We start from the raw sequence: 25,888 nt of genomic DNA, 5'->3' as shown, positions 1-25,888 counted from the left end.
AGTAATTAAAAAAATACATCAGATTTCATTTGTATCCTGCAATTTCTCATTATTTACCTTCATTTCTTGTTGAAATGAATTTAAAATAATGTAAAACCACTCTAGTGAGAATTCTTATTTCCAAAACTGGAATAAACCTTCAGAATATCATAAGTAATGGACTGATTCTACATTATTTATGAATACCATTAAACAAACATTCTTATGCAATGAATTTAGCATTGCAGTCTTGCTATTTTTCCTCAATTGTGTTCTCATAATACTATACTGTTAAGTCATAGATCTAAATATTATACTGGGATTAATATTTGTTTGGATTAAATGAAACCACTTTATATTTTTTCCTACAAATGACATTTGCCTGAACTATTTTGCCAAATGTTTTCATGAAAATTTGTTAATGTTTAAAGTATTTTATATAAAAAATTTTATATTGTTTTATTGTCATTATTTATTTCACTCTCTGTAAAATACCACTCAGGTTGTTCTATGTTATGAATAAAATATTTCTTCAGTATTAAGAATTATTTCCACTCAAGTAATTTTTATTATTCAATAAAGTATACCTTTTCCCCAATTACTTAGATGATTTCTTTTCATTTTTCTTTTCTTTTACTATAAATGATTTAACTCTCCGCCCCCCCCCCCTTTTTTTTTTCAACATTTGAATTTTATACATTACTGAAATTTCTGCCATTTCAAGAACGGTTTTAGGTATTTCAAATAAATTAATATAATTTTGATAAATTACTCATAAATAAAATTTCTGAATAAGAGATTAGAAATGCAGACTATTATAAATAACACTGTGTAACAAAATTTATTTATTTAATGTCTTTGGCCAGTAAGTGTTATTTCTTATTTGTTTCTATCTAGAAATCAAAGGAAATGACTACTATTCCCTTCAAACTTTGCTTTTGTTTACTTGGACATCAATGTTTTAAAACTGATCTATTTTCCATTACATCTCAGACAGATTCAGTGCTGAGTTGCTGAAGCAGAAATATCGTTATAGCAAATATTCTGCTCAATATCACAGATTTGCTTGTCAGTTGCATGACCTTAACCACTTGAGCATGTCCCTTAGTAGCTGATAATATGTGCATCTCTGATCATGAGCAGGAGTAGCAGGAAGCATCATAGCCATGTGTTTGAATAAATATTGTAACAAAAAGCAAAGTTTAAAGGAAATATTAGCCATTTTTCATACTTTCTAGGGATGAGCAAATAGGAAATAACAGTTGCTACTCAAAGACAAAAATAATGTTACACAGTGTAATTAGTAGCAGATTCCTTTAGATTATTTAGGAAATTTTATTTATTTGCAAAGCAGCTTTGGTCTGAGGTCATGTGTGTTGAAACTGAAATTGTTAAAGAGTTGTTATAAACATATAAAGCACACACACATGTACACCATTCTATTGGTTTATATTTTACTTTGTAATAGTTTTATTATATTATAAAATAACTGGAATAGAATATTAGTGACTAGATTGTATATGTATGATGAAAGATTTTGATAATTGAGTAGGAAACCATTTTAGTATATGGGCAAATTTAAAGTACATAAAAATCTATAGGGAGGGGGATTGCTTTGCTGAGAAAAATAATGGATCTTTAATTTCACAAGTTCATTGGTAAAGAACTTATATTAAATTACTGCTTTATTATTAAGGTTTCAAGTATCTTCAACAACTGGTGTTTCAAATTTGGATGCAGCTGAAATTTTGCCTGAGAGTGAAGGGTTCCTGAACTTTGTTTTAAGTATTCAAATATTATTAAAAGTAAAACAAAAGTGAATATAAGAATAAAGATACATACCACAGAAAGAGAAAATGAACCAAGGAGAACAAGAGGAGACACATGGGATAAAGAGTCACTGAAGAGATCACAGGATGTGTGATGAAAGAGCTTTGACAAAGAAACAATAACAATAATAATGAAGTTGAAGTAAAGACCAAACATACAGTGCATGTGTTTAAATGGCAAAATATGACCATCCCCAAGTATAACAATAAAAATGAATATAACTGTGTTTTAATTCATAGCTCTACCAAAATGCAATTGTTATTTAAGGTCAGTACACTGAAATAGTACACTTTATCATGTTTAGCTTGGAAGATAATCCTAAAAGGTACAAAAAGGGTATAGTTTCTGATAAACTAAAGAAGCTAAAGACAAAAGTAATTGATGTAATTATGAAAGAAGTTTCGTTATTTGGTTTGCAAGATTCTTTATGTGAGTTCGTGTGTTGAAGCATATTCTGTTGTGTCTGGGGAGAGTCATTCTCTTTTAGTGCCTTATAATTTAACACACTCAGCAACTGTTGAAAAGGTTGCAAGACACAATGAAAATTTTAGAAAAATAAATAAGTAAATGAATGGAAATTTTACCAGTGGGTGTGTTAAATTATAAGGCATTAAAAGAGAATGACTCTACCCAGGCACAACAGAATATGAAAGAAGTGCTTAGACATAATATTTAAAAAGTTATGTTTTTGTTTGAAATTAATGTGACTTATTTCCATCTGAAATGGCCAAAAGTGCATAAGTGTGCTTGAAATTATTGACATATATACTACCAACATCTTGACATATACTCTACCAACACTTAGAGTTGTTTGTAACTAGTAACAAGTTGGTGAATAAAATTGGTAACTGAATATTAATGTTCTAAACTTAACCATATGTATATATATAGAGAGAGAGAGAGAAAGAGAGAGAGGGGAGGTGAAGCTCATCAAGTGGACAAGGTGTTGAACTACTGGCCAAAACACCTAATGTCCACACCCTATATACAACAATACAGGATATACATGTTCAGTATACTATACATACAACATACTTTATATACAACAATATACTGTATACACAGTTGTTACACTTAACTCAGATACATTAGTCCACTTTGCTGTTGATAGGTACCATGGGCAGAACATCTCACAGCCACATGTAAGGATGACACTATATAATTATTTTCTTACAAGTCCACAACTGGCAGGTGTAGGGTTTACTCTGTTGAATTGATCTCAGTATGTGACTGGTATTTATTTTAATGATTCTTGAATGGACTTGAGGTAGAATTGACCTCAATGACATTTGAATTTTGTATGTCAAGCAGAGGTTTTCAAATTGTGTCACTGGTACTTTCTAGTTATGTCATGAAATTAAGTTAAATCTCACCAGTTTTTAAGAACAACTTGGCTGTAAAGAATATTTAAGGTCTGATAACTCTGCCATTCAACACATGACTGGTGACATGTGATACAATATTTTCTTACTAACAAAATTTAATGTATCCTGAAAAATTTTATTATTGCAATGTGTGTTGCCAATATGAAAAATTCAAGAAGTATGGTGTAGTGGGATGAAAATAATGCTTTAAGGCAGGGGTTCTCAACCACCAGGCTGGGGACCAGTATTGGGTTATGGATCATTTACTCCTAAGCTACACAAGAAGAAGAATTCTTAAAAATTTGGGTTGTACTATATATATATATATATATATATATATATATATATATATATGTATGTTTGTATTACAATATAATCTTAGTTTAAATAGATTGTGTGCAAGAGAGAAGACTGTGCTGCTTTGTTCATGTGATGTGGATGGATGTAGACAGATTCATAAAGATGTGCCAATCACTTAGAGTGGATAGAACTCGTGGAAGTAGGAGACCCAGGAAGACATTGGACAAAGTACTGAAGGATGACCTCAGGACACTGAGCCTTATGGAGGAGATGACAAAGGACCAAGATATCTGGTGCCTTGCTATACTTAAGAAGACCCAGCCTTCATGGCAGAATCGTTACTGCCACTCCCCCTGATGAAGAGGATTGGCCTGCAAGAGCCCTGTGCTGGTGCCATGTAAAAAGCTCCCATGCTGGTGCCACATAAAAGCACCCATGCCAGCATCATATAATAGCACCCGTGCTAATGCCACATAAAAGCACCCATGCAGGTACAATGTGAAAAACCCAGCACATTCTGTAAAGTAATTTGGCATTAGGAAGTGTATCCAACCATAGAAACCATACCAAAATAAACAATCAGAGCCTGATGCAGCTCTCCAGTTTACCAACACCGGTCAAATCATCCAACCCATGCCAGTATGAAAAAAGGACATTAAATGATGATGTAATAATTACGTTTGCATTATATATGCAATAATTGAATTATATATATTACACACTTTGTATTTTGTTGTGTGTGATCTCCCAGTCTGTGGGGGAATTATCTTGCATAAAACTGGTCCATTGTGCAAATGAAGGAAATTTTGTCAGCTTGCAATATTGAATTCAAATTCTCCATGAATATTGATTTCAAATTATAGCACAAGGCCTGCACTTTTGGGGAGGCAAGTAGGTCGATTACATCAACCACAGTGCTTAACTGGTACTTATCTCATCAACCCTGAAAGGATGAAAGGCAAAGTTGATCTCAGCGGAATTTGAACTCATAACTTTAAAACATGAAATGCCACAAAACATTTTGCTTGGTGTGCAAACAATTCTGCCAGCTCGCTGCCTTAAATTTTCCATGAATATTGCAATGTTGTCCTGAGATCAGCCTTCAATACTTTTCCTGGGCCTTCCACTTTAAGTGATCTGTACATGGCTCTCACAGCCCTCACTAACCATTCTTCTACCCCTAGTTTCCTCATTGACCACCAGATAATGGATTGGGGGACCCTGTCAAAGGCTTTCTCCATGTCAACGAAAGCCAAGTACAGAGGTTTATCCTTGGCTAGGTATTTCTCCTGCAGCTGTCTTACCAGAAATATAGCATCAGTGGTGCTTTTCCGTGGCACGAACCCAAACTGCATCTCATCTAAGCTGACTTGTTCCCTAATTAGTTGGGCTATGACCCTCTCTGTGACTTTCATAATCTGATCTAACAACTTGATACCTCTGTAATTATTTGTATCTAAAGCGTCCCCTTTACCTTTGTAACAGTTGACTATGGTGTTGCTACACTAGTCATTGGGTATCACTCCTTCGTGTATCACCTGGTTAACAATACGGGTGACTAGGCTATAGCCGACACTACCAGATATTTTGAGCATCTCTGCAGTGATTCCTGATGGGCCAGGGGATTTCCTTGTCTTCATACTCTTAATTGCTTTATCTACCATGGTACTGTCAATTCGGATAACTGGTCCCTCTGTTGGGTCGACATTCGGCAGACCCTCTTTCTCCCATTCATTCTCATTATTGAGCAATCTTTCGTAGTGGCATCTCCGAACCTCTTTCTTTGCAGCCTTGTTTAGTGCAAGTGTACCATCATCCATGCGAACACATTTCTCTCCCACAACATCACGATTCTCTCTCACACACTGTCTTGCAACACGAAATACTTCACTGTCAATGTATATCAATTAATTCAGAAAATAATCAAGAATTTGAAAGGGTTTATTTAGCAAAATAACATTTTTCATCATTAATCAGGAGTTTGGATTAAATCATCATTAATTGTAAGTTAACAAAAAATTCTTACATAAAATTATGATGAAAGGTTTGAATTGAAATATTATTGCTTTAAAATACATTTTGCATGACAATCAGAACCAGAACTCTTAATACTAATCCTCTTGAAAGGATTAGTATTAAAAGGGCTAATATGATATTCAGCTCATTTTGTCTTAGTTCTCAAGGCATGGTAGTTGTCATCATCGTCATCAGATGCTTGCCCAAAGTGACATGCAATAAGATGAAACCTGAAACTGTGATTATGTCACCCTTGTTGACTTCTGTCAACTTGAGTCTCTACATGGCTAAGCCTGTGCCCCCACCCACCCAAATGAGTTTTTACAATGACATTTCATAATGGCAGTGAAAAAAATGCACTGAAGTAATCATCATCATCATCATCATTTAACATCCATCTTTCTTGCTGGCATGGGTTACATGGTTTGACAGGAGCTGGCAAGCCCCAGGATTAAACTAAGCTCTACTGTCTGCTTTGGCATGGTTTCTATGGTTGGATGCCCTTCCTAATCCTAGTCAGTTTACAGAGTATACTGGTGTCTTTTTATGTGGCTCCAGCACCAGTGAGATCACCAAGTAACTTGCAAGACAAAAACCCCCTCTGCTGAGAGAGGAGGTGTGGTATTGGGGGAGGTGGCTTTGTGCTGGGTGATGAGAGGTTTAACCATGATAGAAGGACAGAAACAAGTAACTTGCTGTAAAGGAGATACATGGGTACTCAAGTTGGAGAGAAGAGAGAGAGAGGAGAAAGAGAAAAGATGGTGATGATGTTTTAGAGCAGGAGTGTTATTATAAATAGCAAATGAACACAACCTTTGCTTTGTCTGTTTTATTCATAGGTACACCAATATTAACTTACCAGCTACATTTAAATCCCATGCAAGCTGGTTTAAGTAATCAACCATCCACCAAACCAAATATTTATCATAAAATTAGTAACAATAACAAACAAAGATAATTTTAGTATTGCAAACTCCTCTCTTACAGAATCAAACATCTTGTCTAATTCAAAAGAAATCAATACATCCTTCACATTTTCTTTACATATTGTCAACAAAAACTAAAGTATCAGACGGAAAAAAAAAAAAAACATCAGTATTGATTGCTGTATATAAGTAATTTGGTGCAAAATTGTTGGCAATGATGATGGCTAGTAATATGTAAATAACACAAGGCCAGAAAGTTGACAGCATGTGAGAGTGGGTGGATGGATGTTTGGTTAGTGGGAATTTCTGTTGCTAAGTTTCCACTTCCTTTCCCCACCAACAACTAGCAACAATTTTGCAGGTGATAATTCACAGGTAATTTCTAACTTACCTTTTGTTTTCCATTGAAAGAATTACTAGATTTCTTTTTCAGTTTTGTATATATATTTATAGATTTACATTTATTTTAAATAAGCATTTGATATGGTTTTAAATGATTATAGTTATGAAATATTTGTGGCTAGAAAACATAATTCAACTCTCAAGTGAAAGAATATTATTACAGACACAATGATACAAGCCAGTAAGAACACAATTACATCATTTCACTTCCTCACAAAATTATCACACGAATCCCCCACACATACACACACACACACTCACACACATTTATTGTTATGGGATGAAATTACTAGCCATCGTGAGGTATTGAATTTTCTAGTAACACCCCCATCCTCCTCCAAAATTGTTACTCTATGGTTATATTGAGTTCTCTCTTTAAGTTAGCTATACATAGAACATTATATTTAGGCTTATATGTATATGTGTGTGACTGGCGTTGAGCCAAAATAAGAAAAGTATACACGTGCATGTATATATATGTGTGTGTGTGTATGCATACATGCATATATGTATGTATAAATGTATGTGTGTGTGTATGTATATATATATATATAAAAGGTACATAGGTATGTGATTAGAAAGCTTGTTTCCAAACCATGCAGATTTCTACTTTAGCCCCCAAAGCCTGTGAGTGGATTTGGTAGATGGAAAATGAAAGAAATCCGCTGTGTATACATATACATATATATATATGTATGTATGTATGTATGTATGTACATGTGTGTGTGTGTGTGTGCTTATATATACTGTTGTCTAGACATCACCTAATTGTTCTAAATCAGCATCAATGTCATGCAAGTGAGTTTTTTTGCTTTTAGTCTGCTGTGAAATGCATAAAATATAACCTTGCTTGGAAATAGGAGAAAGTGGGCAACAAGCAGGGCATCCACCATTGAATATCTGCCCCAACAAGCATAGAAAGTTGGATTTTAAATAATGATGACAGTGATGATGATGAATATATATATATACAAATTATAATTAAGGGTGTCTAAAAGATACCACCATACTAGAGATAGCAGTCAAAACTTGACTCTAAAACCACATCAAGTATTCATACAGCAACAAGAGAAAAGACTTTACTCCTGGTGTTGTATGAATACTTGATGTGGTTTTAGAGTCAAGTTTTGACTGCTATCTGTAGCATGGTGGTATCTTTTAGATACCCTTAATTATAATTTTAATGATAATTATTACCTATAAGGTTTTTATTCCCATGCTGGCCACTTGATATGATCGGTATTTTAAATAATGATCTTATCCTTATATATATATAAGTATATATATATATATATATATATATATATATATATATATATATATATATATATATATATATATATATATAAAATTTATTAATAAGGGTAGAAATTGATATTAATCAATTAAAACCAGTGGTCTAGCATATTAAAAAATCCGAAGATTAAAATTATATTACATACAAAAATAAGAAGAATGACCAGCAAAAGTGAACTCCTATATGCTAGAAATAGATGCCAAATAATCTAACCATGAAAAATATGTTCTCAGTAAAAATTTAGCGACACAACAGACTGTAAAAGGGCAAGACAAATGAAAAAATACTAAATAAAAAACGATTAACCTACGTACCATGGTTTCACCTGTTAAAATTTACATAAGTAAACATCTGCAGGATCATCAGCGTAGTCTGTCGATTTATAAAATATAATTTCCAGAACTAGACACGAGACGTCCACCCGAAAGGGAGCACGTGTAGAATTCTACAAATTACATTCAGTATATCCTTTCAAATGTCTTCAATCTGGCACGCTAAGTCCGGAAATAACTCTGCAGTTAATAAATTTTTGCAGCTAATTTACCGGTTTGAGAACATCATTATTTAAAATTTATTAATAAGGGTGGAAATTGATATTAATCAATTAAAACCAGTGGTCTAGCATATTAAAAAATCCGAAGATTAAAATTATATTACATACAAAAATAAGAGGAATGACCAGCAAAAGTGGACTCCTATATGCTAGAAATAGATGCCAAATCATCTAACCACAAAAAATATGTTCTCAGTAAAAATTCGGATTTTTTAATATGCTAGACCACTGGTTTTAATTGATTAATATCAATTTCTACCCTTACTAATAAATTTTAAATGTTAATAGCTGCCGTTGATTTGTTTCTATAGATGCAGGTATGGCTGTGTGGTAAGAAGCTTGCTTCTCAACCACATGGTTCTGGGTTTAGTCCCACTGTGTGGCACCTTAAGCAAGTGTCCTCTACTATAGCCTCAAGCTGATCAAAGTCTTGTGAGGGGATTTGGTAAACGGAAACTGGAAGAAGTCTGTTATATATATATACATACACATGTGTGTGTGTGTGTGTGTGTGTTTGTGTCTTTGTATCTGTTTGTCCCCCATCACTGCTTGACAACCAGTGTTGGTGTGTTTATGTCCCCATAACTTAGCAGTTTGGTAAAAGAGACTGATAGAATAAGTACCAAGCTTAGCAAAAGAAAAAAAAATTAAGTACCAGGATCAATTCATTTGACTAAAAATTCTTCATCACAGTGCCCCAGCATGGCTGCAATCTAATGACTGAAACAAGTAAAAGATGAAAAATACAAGATACAAAAGGGTTTTACAACCCAATATTTACATGCTGTTCTCTATGGCTGTATCTAATGTGCTTCCAGAACATTTATTCCAAAAACACATTATCTCACATACTCTGGAAACTTTATAAAATTCTTATGACGTCAACAATAAATATTAATGTAAATAGTTTCTCCATCTGCCCATGCAACTGCGTATTTAAAAAAAGCACTGGCTTAGGGGTGCTATTTGATCAACTAAATCAGTGGTTCTCAACTGGAGTCTATATGACTCCTGGGGTCCCTATAAGCAAAATCGTAAATAGAGGACCCACAGGAGTATATTAATGGTCCGTGAAAAGATTTTGCTTTAGATGTATTTATTGCAAGAAACAGATGGATTTCTTTCTTTAATATTTTACATAGTTCAACCTGCACAATCGCTCATCGCTTAACGTCCGCTTTCAATGCTAGCATGGGTTGGACGATTTGACTGAAGACTGGTGAAACCAGATGGCAACGCCAGGCTCCAATCTGATCTGGCAGAGTTTCTACAGCTGGAGGCACTTCCTAACGCCAACCACTCAGAGAGTGTAGTGGGTGCTTTTACGTGCCACCGGCATGAAGGCCAGTCAGGCAGTACTGGCAATGGCCACACTCAAAATGGTTTATTTTATGTGCCACCCGCACAAGAGCCAGTCCAGGGGCACTGGCAACGATCTCGCTCGAAAATCCTTACGATCTCACTCGGTGTGAAAAACAAAATTGTAATTTTGAAAGAAGTATCTATAAAATTAGTCTTTAAACATCAAATGGTTATGAGGGTCCACTAGAATAAAATAGTAATCATAGATTAAAAAAATGGTTGAGAACCACAGAGCAAAAACTTTCAAGACTATGGCTCAGCATTGCTGTAGTTCAATGACTGAAACAAGTACCAAAATAAAAGGACAAAAGAACAAATTTACTTAAGTTCTTAGTAAAAATGGGTTTATAAGAATAAAAGAATAGAAAAATAAAAGAACTAATTTATTAAGTTTTTAGTAAAAAAGTGTTTATCAGAATAAAAAAAAACAAAAGAACAAATTTACTTAAGTTGTTAATAAAGAAGGTTTATAAGAATAAACGAATAAAAGATAAAAGAACGAGTTTATTTAAGTTCTTAGTAATAGAGGGTTTATAAACTGTCTCCTAAGAATACTCAGTTTCTAATAATTTTCCAACACAGGATTGAAATTAACCCAGTTGATCCCCTCTTTTTTGTCTATAATGATATGCATAAAGTCAAGATGTTTATACATGTCTGTTACATAAAATGTTGGCTAACAACTGTAGTGTAGGTAAAGTATTCTATATAAACTGAATAATGTTACTGACAAGTGTCCTGTTTTTGTCTGTTGGATGTTTCCTTTATATTTAAATAAATTGTTATTTATAATTTAATTATCTATTAGTCGTCTGTCTGGCTTGCACCAGATTTTTGTCTGTCTGTATGTGTGCATGTTCAGGCATGCGTGTGTGTGTGTGTGCACAAATGGGATGTTTTCACAGGTGTTTGAGTGAATATTGATGACACTTCATATCCACTGAGAATTATTTATAGTTTGCAAGGCATCAAATCATACACTTCGTATGGATTCAATTGCATCATCATCATCATCATCATCACCACCAGCACCATTACATCATCATCATCGTCTTTGTTTTAACATCCAGTTTTCCATGCTTGCATGAGTCTGATGGAATTCATTGACATTGATTTTTGATGGCTGAACATGCTTCCACAGAAGATTGCAAATGAAGCACACTACTTGTAGGAAAAGTAACACTCATTTACAACTATCACATGGTATCAAGACGATGCACACACACACACACACACACACACACACACAGCTAGATAGAAATGATGAGCTCCTTTCAGTTTTGGTCAACAAAGTTCACTCACAAGGCTTTGGTTGGGGCAGGGTCACAATAGAGGACACTTACCCCTTGGTGCCATGCAGAAAAACTGAATCTGAAACCAAAAATAGTCATAAATCAGTTTCTACATATGCCCATAAAACTGTGCCTTGAAAAAATCCTACACACACACACACACACACACAATAGATTAACAAATGGAAGGGCAACAATTCCACTCTCACTAAGCTATCAAGGGCAGGCAAGAGATTAATCACAAGATTAAAAAGAAAAGGAATGTATTATTGAGACTAATAAGATATATTTATATAATACTAATATCTTAACTATTAGAAGGACAAGACTCTTGTTTGTATGTGTGTACATGTGCTCATGTCTATCTGTCTCTCTTGTACAGACTTGTTTCTGAAGAATGTCTATAGTTATTACTTGGCTTGTATATGTAACATCAGAAGAATGAGGCTTAACAGTTTACAAAGAGCATTATCAAGATTGGTTGTTGCTTGGAAATATACAAACAAACACAATCAATACATGTGGCTTAGAGTAATGACTAGTTGAGCCTACATTCAAAATGATTTTATTTGTTTATATCATCTTATACAAATCTGCATAAGAGCAAGGAATATAACTAACAGAATTTAAAAAAAAAGGTATTTGCTGTTATTTCATATATAATCTGAAAGAAGTTATGTTTTGCCTTCATATATGTACATTGAAACACTCAAATTTAGGGAGGGAAATTATTCATGGTTATATGACTTGGTAGAAATAGCAGTCATCTCCTTCAAATTACACTTTGCTGTCTTGAAAAGAAAAAAAAAAGGCCTGATTGAATAAAACTTCCCAAGGATATACTGTGTGGAAAAAACAAACAAACAAAATTGAGGAACGGTCATAGCTGTAACATTTTTGATAATAGGTCTGCTGGATTAGGGCTGACTTGGGGTTAAACAACAATTGTAAAACCCATGAAATACATATAGACCCACAGATACAAACACACACACACGCACACTCACTCTCTCTCTCTTTCTCTTTCATACACATACTTTCTCTCTCTCACACACACACGCACGCACACACACACACACACACACACATACACAAACAAGCATTTAAGTAAATGTTTGTGTTTACTAGCAACAGGAAAATGCACTCAATATAAGAAGGAAAGCTCATAGTTTTTTTTTAATATATTTTGATGTTGTTGCTTCTCAAATAACAACTTATTATTTCATATTACCTATCTTTCTCAAAAGTTGGAAACATGAAACTAGCAGGTTCAAATTATGGAAAAAAAAGCATATGTTTACACCATACCAAAATGGTAAAAAGGTATAGAATAATGATTAAGGTTCCTTTAGTCTTGATTCACTTAGGACTTACCAGCTTCCCTAATGCTGGAGCCACAAGAAAATTCAATAAGAAAGACATGCAGCATTAAAAACCAAGCTAAAATGACAGATATGAAAACAGTGGCTTTGAAACAGTGGATTTCAAAAAGAAATGTCTCAGAGTATGAGTACCTATCCATCCCATACTAACAGGAACATGTATAAGTACAATTGTTGTCAGGGGCCATTTAGCTTTATGTTAGAGCATTCTGCCTGTATCTGAAGGGTACAGTGTTTGACTCCCCTGTAGCTGCCTGCTGGTAACTTTTTTACACTCTTTTAAGGGTTAATACCCAATCTTTCTCTGCTATTTTCACAACTATACTGTGTTTGAAATTTACTTTCTTGTCTGTAAAATAAGTTCAATATGCTTCAGAGTTGTCAAAGACATGCTTCAATGCTTCAATTTCTCTACAGTTGAATAAAATAAATAAAATAATGAGGAATACACGTGTACTTGTACATGAGGAACAAAATGAATAACAACAACAAGAACAATAATAGTTAATTCTGGTTTAATTGGCCACAAGGCCTAACATAAATCAAAAACATGTAAGGACAAACACAGGACGAAAAGTACAAAGGGTTTTGCGAAAAAGAAAGGTCCATGTAAACATTAAAAACAGCAAAAAGTATAACAAGTAAAACTCCCAATAGGGGGAGGCGCTTTGAAAGGTTACTCGTTGAAAAACCCAAAAAAGCCATGGGAGCCTGGTCAAATGGGGGAGAGAGAGCCCCTTCTCCTTTTATATTACCTTTTTTTTACAGGTGTAACTTCAGAATTGGTCCGTTCATCATATTGGCCATTTTACCAACATTCACCCACCTTTCAATAAATTTGCTATGAGACAGCACTTCCCTCTCTACTTTCACCTTCCTTTTCAAGTGGATGAGGCCAAAGTTGATGAGGCCTTGGTCAAAGAGGAAAGTGTCTGACCTTAGCTTTTCAAATGGGTCCACCATACCACCTCTTTTGCTATAGCCACCAAACAAAGGAAAATTGCCTTGCCCTCCTGGTTAAAGGAGGTTGGTGGGGCAAATCTTCACTATGGATTCAGCTGATAGCCGGATCCATCATACATGCGCCAGTAGTTGTTTGACATAAACCCACAGGTCAGTGATACTCGGGCATTGGACGAGTGCATGCAGAATAATTTCATTGTCCTGAGTGCACCTCGGGCAGGCCTGGCTGATGGCACTTCCGTGTGTAGCACTGCCCGGCGAGGGACCTTTGGAAGTTATCCATGGGCCCCGGCTCAAAAGTTCTTCCAAACAGACAGTTAAGCTGATTATCATTGAAGTCTAGAGTTTCCCCGAGAACATCGTTGTTACTTTTCCTGCCCTAACCCTCTATAGAAGGTTAGAGTGGAACTACTACCGATTGCATTGCCTCCTTGGTGGAGGGCGGTGAGAACTTGATGGCACTCGAGGTTCCAAGCGCCCTTTCTCGGTCTGTGTTTAATCCAAGACAGCAGCTCAGTTAAAGAGATGAGCTGTGGAAAGTTGTGTCTAACGGTGAGCAGGTGTCAGACTTGTTAAAGAGGACAACAGACATTAAGGCAAGGCAAACATCTCAAGTCGTATACAATGTTATTGGGAAAAGTTCAAAGTCTTTAACAAGTATATATCTGCTGCACTGGAAATCTCCAACAGCTCCATAACTACTGTCTCAGCTTTAACCTTGGAGCCCTAGTAATCTGTTACAGCACTTACCTCTCGTACCTAATCGTTTAGATCACCTGTGAACTAAATCTCCATACTTTGTGTATATATATTGAATTCTCCCTGTGTGTATATATATATATATATATACGATGGCTTCTTTCAGTTTTCATCTACCAAATTCACTCACAAGGCTTTGGTTGGCCTGGGGCTATAGTATAAGACACTTGCTCAAGGTGCCATGCAGTGGGACTGAACCTATGTGGTTGGGAAACAAGCTTCTTAAGCACACAACCACACCTGCACCTATTACAAGGCTTTCAAACACACATACATGCATACACACACACACTAGAGTACAAATATAAAAACAGAAAACAGCATACAATGTGTCATTTAGGACATATTTGTAAGTTAGCAGTTAATGACTTCGAAGAACATTACCCAGATTTTCATAGATACCCAGATACATGTCCATGAAATTCTGTTCAATTACCATGTAAGTGACTTTATCCATTAACTTACACACAGACACACAAATTACCACTCAGATGTGTGTTCATACATATATTAATCTTTCATCTAAAACTTTCACTGTCAAACTAATATGTTCACTGTGTACATCCATTTGATTTTTGTTGTTTTTGCTTTTGTTCTAAAATTCACTGTTCGTCACTGATTTGCCTAAATACATATGTTCATCCTTTTCATTTTTTTATTCGTTTATTTGAATTGATTTTCTCTCTCTCTCTCTCTCTCTCTCTCTCTCTCTATATATATATATATATATATATATATATAATTTAGATTCAAAATTGAATGCGGTACTTATGTTTAGGCACCAGAATATAGTATGGTATTATCCAAACAATTCCAAAAAACAAGGTGATCAAAAATCAAAAAAAGCAGCACGGATTTTAAAGGTTATTGCAGTACACACGTTTCATGCTACTCCATTTATTTAAGTAATGCGAGCATTACATTAAATGCAAAATGCAGAGCAATCCTCAGCTGCATAAGGATATAGAAAATTTACTGAAAATTTCATTTCAGCAGAATGGACATATTTACTGTTGTGACAACATTTAAAATCTAAGTGGCTATGTCAAGATGGTTTTTATGGATTCTTCTTTCCCACTTAGATTTTAAATGTTGTCACAACAGTAAATATGTCCATTCTGCTGAAATGAAATTTTCAGTAAATTTTCCATATCATTGTGCAGCTGAGGATTGCTCTGCATTTTGCATTTAATGTAATGCTCGCATTACTTAAATAAATGGAGTAGCATGAAACGTACGTACTGCAATAACCTTTAAAATTCGTGTTGCTTTTTTTGATTTTATATATATATATTCAGTAATCTTTCAGCTTCTGAGTATGTTTTTTACATGACAATTCGTTTTTACTACAAAAATAACCTCAAAAACGAGGTTAGGTTGCACAATTTCAAGGTCTTTAGCTAAGGGAGGTAACTCTGCCCAAACAATCTTTATGTCTTAGACAGAGCATAATGAGAAAGTGTTTAAAATACATGGAATTTTACCAGGGAATGAAATGAAACTTCGAAGATATACTGTCAGTTTTATTAGGATTATTTAGTAGATAATCTTTTAATGTGAAGTATGTTTGTCAGCGTTTTGTTTAGCCCAGAGTTGCCTCTGATGTAGCAGACCCATTGCAGTCTTCTTTTTTTTCTTCCTGAAATATTGTAAATCTGTGTCTTTCTTTTGATGAAAGAGTGTGTTTTAAGAGAGATTTGGCTGCTATTTGTTGTAGCTCAAGTTACCACAGAGACACCTGTGTGTGTGTGTGTGTGTGTGTGTGTGTGTGTGTGTGTATTTTGCTGTTGTGAAAAAAGTACTTTTTTTCAGAAGGTTTTGCACAATGATTTTTAAAGAAATCTGGAAATCTTTCTTACTGCTAACCATTCAACTTCAAATTACAATTGTTAATTGTTGGAAGTCAAGTACAAGATGTACTTATAGTTATAAAATAGAGTGGAAGTCCAATACAAAATTTTGAACTCATTATCTTGTGGTTAGTAATCCATTACTTTAAATTTTAAGCCATTAAGTCTTTAAACATTATTTTACTAGGTTTAGTCTTTTGACTGTCACCGTGGTGAGATATCATATTCAAAAGTTTAATTGATCATACTGACCTCAGTATGTATTTCAATCTGGCATTTATTTTATAGATCTCTGCTTGATGAACTGCTAACTTTGAGTCATAGTGGGACACAATACTCGATCTAACAGCAAATGTAAACACACACACATTAGGTACAAGAATGACTGTGTGGTTGAGAAGTTTGCTTCCCAACCGCCAGAACGTCTTGTTGACAAACCACAGCAGTAATTGTTTTCACCTCAATAGACGTCATTGATTGGTTGAAATTACCGAAATACAACTTTAACACGAAATAACTTCGAAAATAAAGAATTTTCTTAAAAACGCCAAGAGTAAATGTTTTAAATGACACATTCTACCATATACGAAATTTGAAAGTATTTAGTTACAAAAAATTATTTTTTCTATGTGCCGGCCAAAAGGAAGAGATCCCTTTATTAAAGTTGTTTTTGTTTCAATCTACGTGGAAAAATACGGAGATTAAGAATATGGAAAAAATAAAATTAAAAACGGCTACACTTTGCTGATGCGGTCCATTAAGTCGAAACGTGCTGTGATAGAAATTAAGGAAAGGCGTACGCAGGAGGACGGTGTTACCCTGTTTTCAGCATATTGTGGCGGGAGGCTTATTGCGGTTAACTCTTCTCTCTTTCTCAATTTAAGCTTTACGTATCAAAGGGTATACCTAATTCATAAAACTCATTTCCGTCACTGAACATATCCAGAATTATCACCATACTGTTAAAGATTATACTCATTCTAAGCTGCTGTCCATATTTAATAAAAAATTTTTGTGGAAAGTTTGGCTGACTACATCAAGTGTGCGACCGTTCATTTTACTCATAAGTTTTTCTGCAGCAGGCGTTCCCGAGTACTTTACTTTTAATCATTCTTTCAAGTTATAATTTCGTAAATCGCTCTCGCGCACACACACACACTTGAAGAAAAGATAAAGAAAAAAAAAAACAAGAATTCGCCGTAAACCAAATAAGACGTTTGCAACCCAGCCGCAAAATTTTTTCACCGACCGCTCAACAAAACAATATCAAAACTTCCATATAAAATAAAATTACGGACTTCTGGATGGCATATCCTAAGGATATCGAGGAAAAAAATATAAACCTAAAGGAAGCTGAGAAACCGAGGTTACCAACATCATCGCCAGTAGGAACATAGTTTATTTCAAATGGAAACGCTGTATTTACGGAGAACATTTCTAAGACGTTTTTGCGGGAGATGATTTTCAGTTTCAAAAATAGGAATTAATGTATGGACATGACTAAGTTAAACGGTAAATAAGTTTTTCTCTCTGATAAAATAGTGCAAAACAAAGATAAAAGCACAGGATTATTTTTTTTCAGCGGATATGTATCTAAGACGATGGTTACCTTAAAGGAAAGAATTTATCCATGAAAATATTTTTAATAACGATGAATACGAGCTGATAAAGGGGTACTCTCTACGTAGATGGTCTCGCTCGACTTGAGCAAGTCACTCTCAAATCAGACCCTCCAGTTTTAAAAAGACGGGATGGTCGTAGCTGGAAGGCTTTTGAACTTAGGTTCAAGCCTTGGACCTAAGCACCAATACTATACAATTATGTGAAGAGTAATGTTTAACTATCGGCGAACCGAATAAATGGTTTGGTTTAGATTCTCTGTTACAACAGTTTGAGTTCACCAATATCACTAATGATCTTTAAGAAAGTGTTTAATGTCGCCGTGCCTAAGCTGGTTTGGAAGTTTCAACATTATTTTGAATTTAAAAGTTGAAACTGAATGCTCAAAACCATTTCTTATTTTTCTTTTTTTATAGGTGAAACCATGTCACATCAAACTGGTCAGAAAACTTTACAAACTGGATGTTCGGAAGGATTATCAACTGTTGGTACTGAACAGAATGCTTCGCAACAATCGTATAATTTAGATTCTGGTAAAGGCTCTTAAACCTTCTTTAAAATAACATTGTTAATATAAGAGTCTGTTCGTAGACTTTTGTGGAGGCGCAATGGCCCAGTAGTTAGGGCAGCGGACTCGCGGTCATAGAATCGTGGTTTCGATTCCCAGACCAGGCGTTGTGAGTGTTTATTGAGCGAAAGCACCTAAAGCTCCACGAGGCTCCGGCAGGGGATGGTGGTAAACCCTGCTGTACTCTTCCACCATAATTTTCTCTCACTCTTACTTCCTGTTTCTGTTGTGCCTGTAATTCCAAGGGTCAGCCTTGTCACACTGTGTCACGCTGAATATCCGGGAGAACTACGTTAAGGGTACACGTGTCTGTGGAGTGCTCAGCCACTTGCACGTTAATTTGACGAGCAGGCTGTTCCGTTGATCGGATCAACTGGAACCCTCGACGTCGTAAGCGACGGAGTGCCGACAACATAGACTTTTAGTTTTGTTTCTAAAATGAACAAAATATGTTACTAATTGATTAACCCCAGGTTATCCACTTGATCGGAGTGACCTATGATAAAAAATAGTCATTCCTATGAAGTATGCCAAACGTAGTATGTCAAGGATTACACTATACAATGTTCTCCGACTTTTTTAAGGGTGAAACTCGAGGTAGATGGTACTACTAAATCAGCGCTGATCCGAACGCGCAGTCGCGCGTCCGCGCTAGCTAGTCGTGAGTGGTCGATCCTAACCCTAACCCTAACCCTAAACACGTATTCATTTGCACACGCGGGTTAGGGATAGGGTTAGGGTTAGGATAGACGACTCAAGACTAGTTAGCGCGGACGCGCGACTGCGCGTTCGGGTCCGCGCTGCTTTAGTAGTACCAGGTAGATTTGGTTGTTAATTCTAGCGGGCCGAGTGATTGTGGTGTAATTTCCTTAGTTCACTTAAAATATTGTTATTTACGGTGTTCCATGTTTGAATCAATTTTAAAAAGCTCGCTTTGCAACCACATGGTTTCTGGTTTAGTTACATTGCGCGGCATCTTCAGTGTCATCAACTATAGTCCCGGGCCGATCAGTGCCCTGTGAATGAATTTGTTAGACGGAAACTATATAGAAGCCCGTCATGTATGTGTGTGTGTGTGTGTGTGTGTGCTCGCGCGCGCACTCCCCCTCCACTGCTTAACAACCGATGCTGGTTTATTTACGTCTCCGTAACTTAGCTTTTCGGCAAAACAGACCGGTAGAATAATTACCAGACTTAATAAGAGATAAGAATAGGGAGTCGATTTGTTCGACTAAACTCTTTAAAGTGGTGTTCCAGCATGGCTGCAGACCAGTGAGTGAAACAATTAAAAAAATAGATTGAAATGAAAAACACTTTGTAATATTCACTGGAAATTTTCGACTCTTGGATCACTAAAAGAAAATTATTAAAAAGTAATATAATTTTGGAAAATGTGTTCTATCAATCAACTTTGTGTTTGAATAAGTTACTTTACAGCCAGTCTATTTTCTGGGATGGAATTCTGGTTTTAAGTACCCCTTATAACCCTTCATAGCTTTTAGATTTGTTTTGAATTTTCAGAATTTTTTGCGATTTTTTTTCTACAACAGGAATTCATACTAAAAAATATTAAAAAAAAATTTTTTCTTTAACTTCCCCCACCTCCACAAATCCTAAAATGTCCGCTCTTTTACGAATTTTTTTTTTGTTTTAATCAGTTTAAAATACGAACAGTCCGAATTTTTTTACTTAAATCCCTGCGATGGACCATTAAATGAGTTTACGGGGGCACAAATATTGAAAAACATCAATATATGTCAGAGTTACAAAGAAGTGAAGAAGGTATCAGATGATCGTGAGATGTACTAAAAGAGCCGCTAAATCACCCTTCAATCATCACACGCAATTTTTTTCCCCCTAATCGAATGAATTTCTGTGTGTAGAACAAAAATTCGCAAAAATTATCTGAAAATTCCAAAAAATATAAAGGTACTTAAACCAGAATTCCACCTTTCCTGGTTCATTCACATTGCACAACACCCTGATCCTGTCTTCTACCACAGTTTTCTAACAGTGCAATATGAGCCACTGAGAGAGCTTCTATGTAGTTGCTCGACCTATCCTACTAGAAACAACAGTCAAATATCCGTAAACTCACACCATTCAAGGATAGACTGAATGTGTTCATGGATTCTTAACAGATAGGATTGGAAAGCCTTTCATTTTAGCATCTGATCAATGAGGACTGATCTGAAGTGAAATATATTTTATGCTGAAAGAAAAAATATGTGTGTGTGTGTGTGTGTGTGTGTATATATATATATATATATATATATATATATATATATATATATATATATATGTGTGTGTGTGTGTATATATGTGTGTGTATATAAACAAGAAGTATAAACGAAATTTTTACAAAGGACTTGAGAAAGGAAAAAGCAGAATAGGATCTAAGAGATTCATATTTATCCTTATGAGAAGAAAGATATGGATAAATATGAATCTCCTAGATCCCATTCTGCTATTTCCTTTCACAAGTCCTCTGTAAAAATTTTGTTTATACTTCTTGCACTGAAGAGTACAGTGATATATAATTAATTTAATTTAATCTAATTAATTTAATTAATTCTTTTCAACCATGAATTTGCATGATTTTTATATCACTGTACGAAGCGATCGTCTGCATGAATTAAAATTCTCTTATATATTTTAACATCTCTTCTCCATTTTTATCAAAATTGTTGAGTTTTATGGGATTTCTTTCCATAAATTCACAACACACCATATACAAGTATTATTTTCATATTCACAATCTTACGCCAGTAAGCTACCAGCAAAATATGAAGAATCTATATTAGAAATCTTTGTTTGGAAACCTCCAAATTGAAAGACAAATGTAATTCAACCTTTTCACACACACACACACACACACACACACACACACACGCACGCACGCACGCACGCACGCACGCACGCACGCACGCACACACACACACACACACACACACACACACACACACACACACACACACACATGTATATATGGGTGAGGACAGCTGCACGAAGAAGTGCCATGCTCTAATTGTGGAGAGTACCTGTGGAAGGGGTAGACCCAGGAAGGCATGGGATGAAATGGTGAGAAAAGATCTTTGGATGCTGAGCCTCACTGAGTAAATGACAAGGGATCGGGAGATGTAGTGGTTTGTTGCATTTGATAAGACATATCAAGCTAAGTAAAATCTTCTTCCACACATACTGGCTTGTCCTTTCAGGTGCCAGTGCCACTTAAGAAGCACCTGTACCAGTGCTCCATAAATGCACCCATTCTTGTAACACATAAAAAGCACCCAGCACACTGTTAAGTGGTTGGCATTAGGAAGGACATCCAGACATGAACCGTCCAACCCATGCTAACATGGAAAGTGGACATTAAACGATGATGATGATGATTTATATATATATATTATCTGAAGTGTACAGTATTATATTTCTATTATGGCTGATCTTACCAATCTATTTTGCACAAGGTATTCAGCGGAGCATTAGGTAACAATCTGATTATGTAATCCTGCACTCATCAGAGGTAGCTGATATGAAATGAAAAATGGAGATCCAGAGATGTTCAATATAGAAAACAATTAGTAGCACTCAAGTGATTTGAACTTAAACTCTGAAATCTTTACCGAGGACTAAGTCTGCCGGGTAAAGAGTGACTAGAAGAGGAATCCAAGTGAGCAGATATGAAGATAATGATGCAAATAAGGAAATGAAACTGCCAGTTCTGGTGCCATGTTAAAAGCATCCAGTCCACACTCTAACATGGTTGGCATTTGGAAGGGCATCCAGTTGTAAAAATCATGCCAAAACTAACCTCACCTGTGCTAGTACCACGTAAAAAGCACTGAGTCCACTCTATGGAGTGGTTGGTGTTAGGAAGGGCATCCAGTCGTAAAATACCTGCCAAAACAGACACAGTAGACTAGGGTAGTTTTTCTATCTGGCCAGCTCCTGTCAACTATCCTATCCTTGCATGCATGGAAGATTGACGTTAAACGTTGACAATGATGAGGAAGAGGATGATATACATGTAAATAAAGAGAATACAAAGACTGGAAATATCCAGATAATGAATATTCATGTGTGAACATATAGATATATATTTACACATGAATGTTCTTTTTCTGAATATGTGCAGTCTTTGTCTCTATATACATGTATACAGTAGTACCCCAGTATTCACGGAATTTACGTTCCTAGAGCACCCACAAATAGTGAAAAACCGCAAATATTGGACGTGGTCCATAAAAATGCCTATAAATGTCAAAATATAATGTAATATATATATATATATATATATATATATATATATATATATATATATATACATATATATACATATATATATATATATATGTACATATATATATATTTATATATACATATATACTCTCTGAGTGGTTGGCGTTAGGAAGGGCATCCAGCTTTAGAAACTCTGCCAAATTAGACTGGAGCCTGGTGTTGCCATCCGGTTTCACCAGTCCTCAGTCAAATCGTCCAACCCATGCTAGCATGGAAAGCGGACGTTAAACGATGATGATGATATATGTATGTATATATAAAATATATGTGTTTATATAATATTTAATAATAATTTAATAGAAAATAAAGTAAAATGCACAGTTACTTACCAATAATGAATGATATTGATTTAAGATGATGATGATGAAAATAATGAAGGTAATGACTGCTGCACAGCAGAGAAGATTTAAACTTCTTCAGGTGATGCCTCTTCAAGTGTTTTAGGGGATGCCGTATCTTCGTGCCGTATCTTGGTGGGCTTGAGGAACATTGTGATGAGAAGTTGCTGTCGTTTCTTCATGGTGGTGAGGAGAGTTTTATATGTCTGTATGGCAGCATTGATGGCACTTTTAAAATGGAGATATAGGGATTCCATGCTTTCACCTTCCCTTGCAATTCCTTTGCTGTCCTTAAAAGGTTGGACAGACGTTCGATTGCCAGGCTCACCTCATCCTCCTCTGGATCTGGCACTTCCTCTCCTTCTTCGTTGGCAGACTTCGTTAATTCCAGCAAATCTTCATCTGTCAGGTTTTCAGAATGGGCATCGATGAGGTTGTTGACCTCATCTCACCTGATGGTGTCAAAACCTTCACCACTGCATTGTTGGCAGCCTTGTACTGAATATCTTCAGGTGAGAAGCCCTCATAGTCTTGGACACACTCTGGCCATACCTTCTTCCAGAATGCGATGTAAGTTTTTTTTTTATGTCTTTAAGAGCAGCGTGGATGACTGACAGGCATGTTGTGATCGTGAAGTTAGGCCAGTACACCTTTACTTGAAATTCTTGTCTGAATCCATTGCGTCCACATGGTGGCGGAGAAAGTTCCGAGTGTAAAGTGCCTTGAAGGCAATGATCATGCCTTGATCTATAAGCTGGTTGAGGGAGGCGGTGTTGGCAGGGAGGAACTCGACTTGGATACCCTCATGATTCAAATCCAAAGAGTGACCTCCAGCATTATCCATCACAAGTAACACCTTGAATTCCATGCATACATTTTGGAGATATTCCTTGGCTTGAGAGATGAAGCATTGATGGAACCAGTTCAAAATTAGACTTTTTTAATCCAGGTCTTGGGGTTGTGCATCCAGTGGATAGGCAGAAAGTTTTTAGTCTTATTTTTGAAGGTCATTGGGTTCGTGGACTTGTAGATAAGTCCTGGTTTCATCATGAAGTCAGCAGCATTGCCACACATAATTAGCGTCACTTTGTCCTTCTGGGCCTTAAATCCTGGGGTTCTGGCTTCGTCCTTCATGATGTACATTCTGGAAAGCATCTTCTTCCAGAAGAAGCCAGTCTCATCCATACTGAAGACCTGTTCTGGCTTGTATCCCTTGTCCTCAATGATCTGCCTGAAGGTCTTGAGGTACTTCTTGGTGGCTTCTTTGTTGCCAGATGTTGTCTTTCCATGCAGGGAAACACTTTATTTTAAACCGTTTCTGGAAACAGTCAAGCCATCCCTTGCTGGTTTGAAAATCTTTGTGCTTGGGTGCTGTCAATTGTCTTGGTTGTAGTTCTTCAGTGCCTTCTGCTCCGTCTCCTCTGTCAAACTGCTGGTATAATTTCCGCACTTTCTTGTGGATCATGTTACTGCTCAAAGGAATGTTTTTCTTCTTGCAGTCACTGATCCACAATGCCAAGGTAGATTCCATCCTGATGAAGTTTAGCATGTTCATTGAAACTTATTGCTATGGTAGTCCTAGCTGCCACCTCACTCTTCTTTATATAGCGTATGGTGCTTTTGTTGACGACATAATAGTTACCTACTGCAGCATAACTTTTACCTTCCCGGAGCATATCCAGCAGTTGTACCTTCTCATGGAGCATCATAACCTTTTTCTGGTGCTTAGGTTCACTGCCAGAAGCCTTAGAAGGTGTAGGGCATTTGGGCAGCATCTTAGGGCTTTAAAGATGCCGCCCAAATGCCCTACCCAAGGTGTCGGAGAGAGTTCCGAGTGTAAAGTGCCTTGAAGGCATGGATCATGTGAAAAACAAAACACTCGAGATAGCTGCTGGACACAGTTAAAAGAAAGAACATACAAAAAATCTTCCTTGCCTCTAATATGCACATACCACAGATGGGAGATTGAGTAGAGATTAAAAATAATCAGTTTGTATTACCACTAGACACAGTAATCTATACTATAATAATAAGAGTGAGTATATTGGCTCATGACCTTAGAAATTCTTTTGTTATATTTAAAATTAATTGAAAGAAACACAGAGCATCTCAACAATAATATGGTTACAAAAGGGTTCAGTTGGTGTTTGGAACATAAATTAATGTGAAATTGTGGTGGAAGGTTTTAATTTACAGGGTGGGTGAAAAGTAAGTAGGTATTAAAAACTGATAATAAAATCCATTTTCCTTTTACAAATTTATTGAAATAAATGACACGTGTTCTTTATTACATTGGAAAATGACAGTAAATCTTCATATTTCAATGTAAGCACCAGTGGCATCAGCCAGTTTCCTCAAACTGGTAGGGGTGGAATGAATAACTTTCTGAAGGACGTTGTCTGGGATATCATTGAGAACCTCCTGAATCCATGTCTCCAAGTCCTCCAGTGTGTGAGGTTTTGTCTTGTATGCCTCCTCTTTTGTGTAACCCCACAAGTAAAAGTCACATGGAATGAGATCTGGGCTTCTTGGAATTTTGGACTTCTGTGGTTACAGTCTTCAGGTTTTAACTCCTGCACATAATGGGGTTTCTACAGACAAAAATTCAATTCTTTATGCAACACTGTACATTTTGTGTCTTGTTAGTTCACTTTCACGAGCTGCTTGATGTGTTGATTTTTGTGGGCTGTGACTAAACGTTTCCTGCACTGTTGCCACGTTCTCCATTGATTGGGATATGGTTGGACAGCCACTTCTGGCATTGTTCACAGAGCCTGTGATC

At 35.9% G+C, this 25,888-nt stretch overlaps 1 protein-coding gene across 5 annotated transcripts in view; it reads left to right on the top strand.

Moving 5' to 3' along the window:
* The first annotated feature begins 6,735 nt into the window (after positions 1–6,735).
* LOC106868417 (tubulin monoglycylase TTLL3) overlaps positions 6,736–25,888 on the top strand; it is a 99,622-nt gene continuing 80,469 nt past the window's right edge. For 3 of the 5 annotated variants that reach the window (XR_016241029.1, XM_089348971.1, XM_014913662.3), the window contains exons 1-2: positions 17,629–17,787; positions 18,312–18,428. Coding sequence is in view for 3 of the 5 variants with exons in the window: in XM_089348971.1 (XP_089205097.1) it covers positions 17,766–17,787; positions 18,312–18,428 (139 nt within the window). In the remaining 2 variants the exon portion in view is untranslated. Of the gene's footprint in view, positions 6,791–11,846; positions 11,960–17,628; positions 17,788–18,311; positions 18,429–25,888 lie in introns of those variants that run through there. The other 2 variants (XM_052966487.2, XR_016241030.1) reach the window with 2 other exon arrangements.

This window comes from Octopus bimaculoides, chromosome 3, assembly GCF_046866305.1.
Source record: "Octopus bimaculoides isolate indiv1 chromosome 3, ASM4686630v1, whole genome shotgun sequence".
In the NCBI taxonomy this organism is placed as follows: Eukaryota; Metazoa; Mollusca; class Cephalopoda; order Octopoda; family Octopodidae; genus Octopus; species Octopus bimaculoides.
The sequence above is the reverse complement of the archived record's forward strand: the minus strand, read 5'-3'. Positions and strand labels throughout refer to the sequence as shown.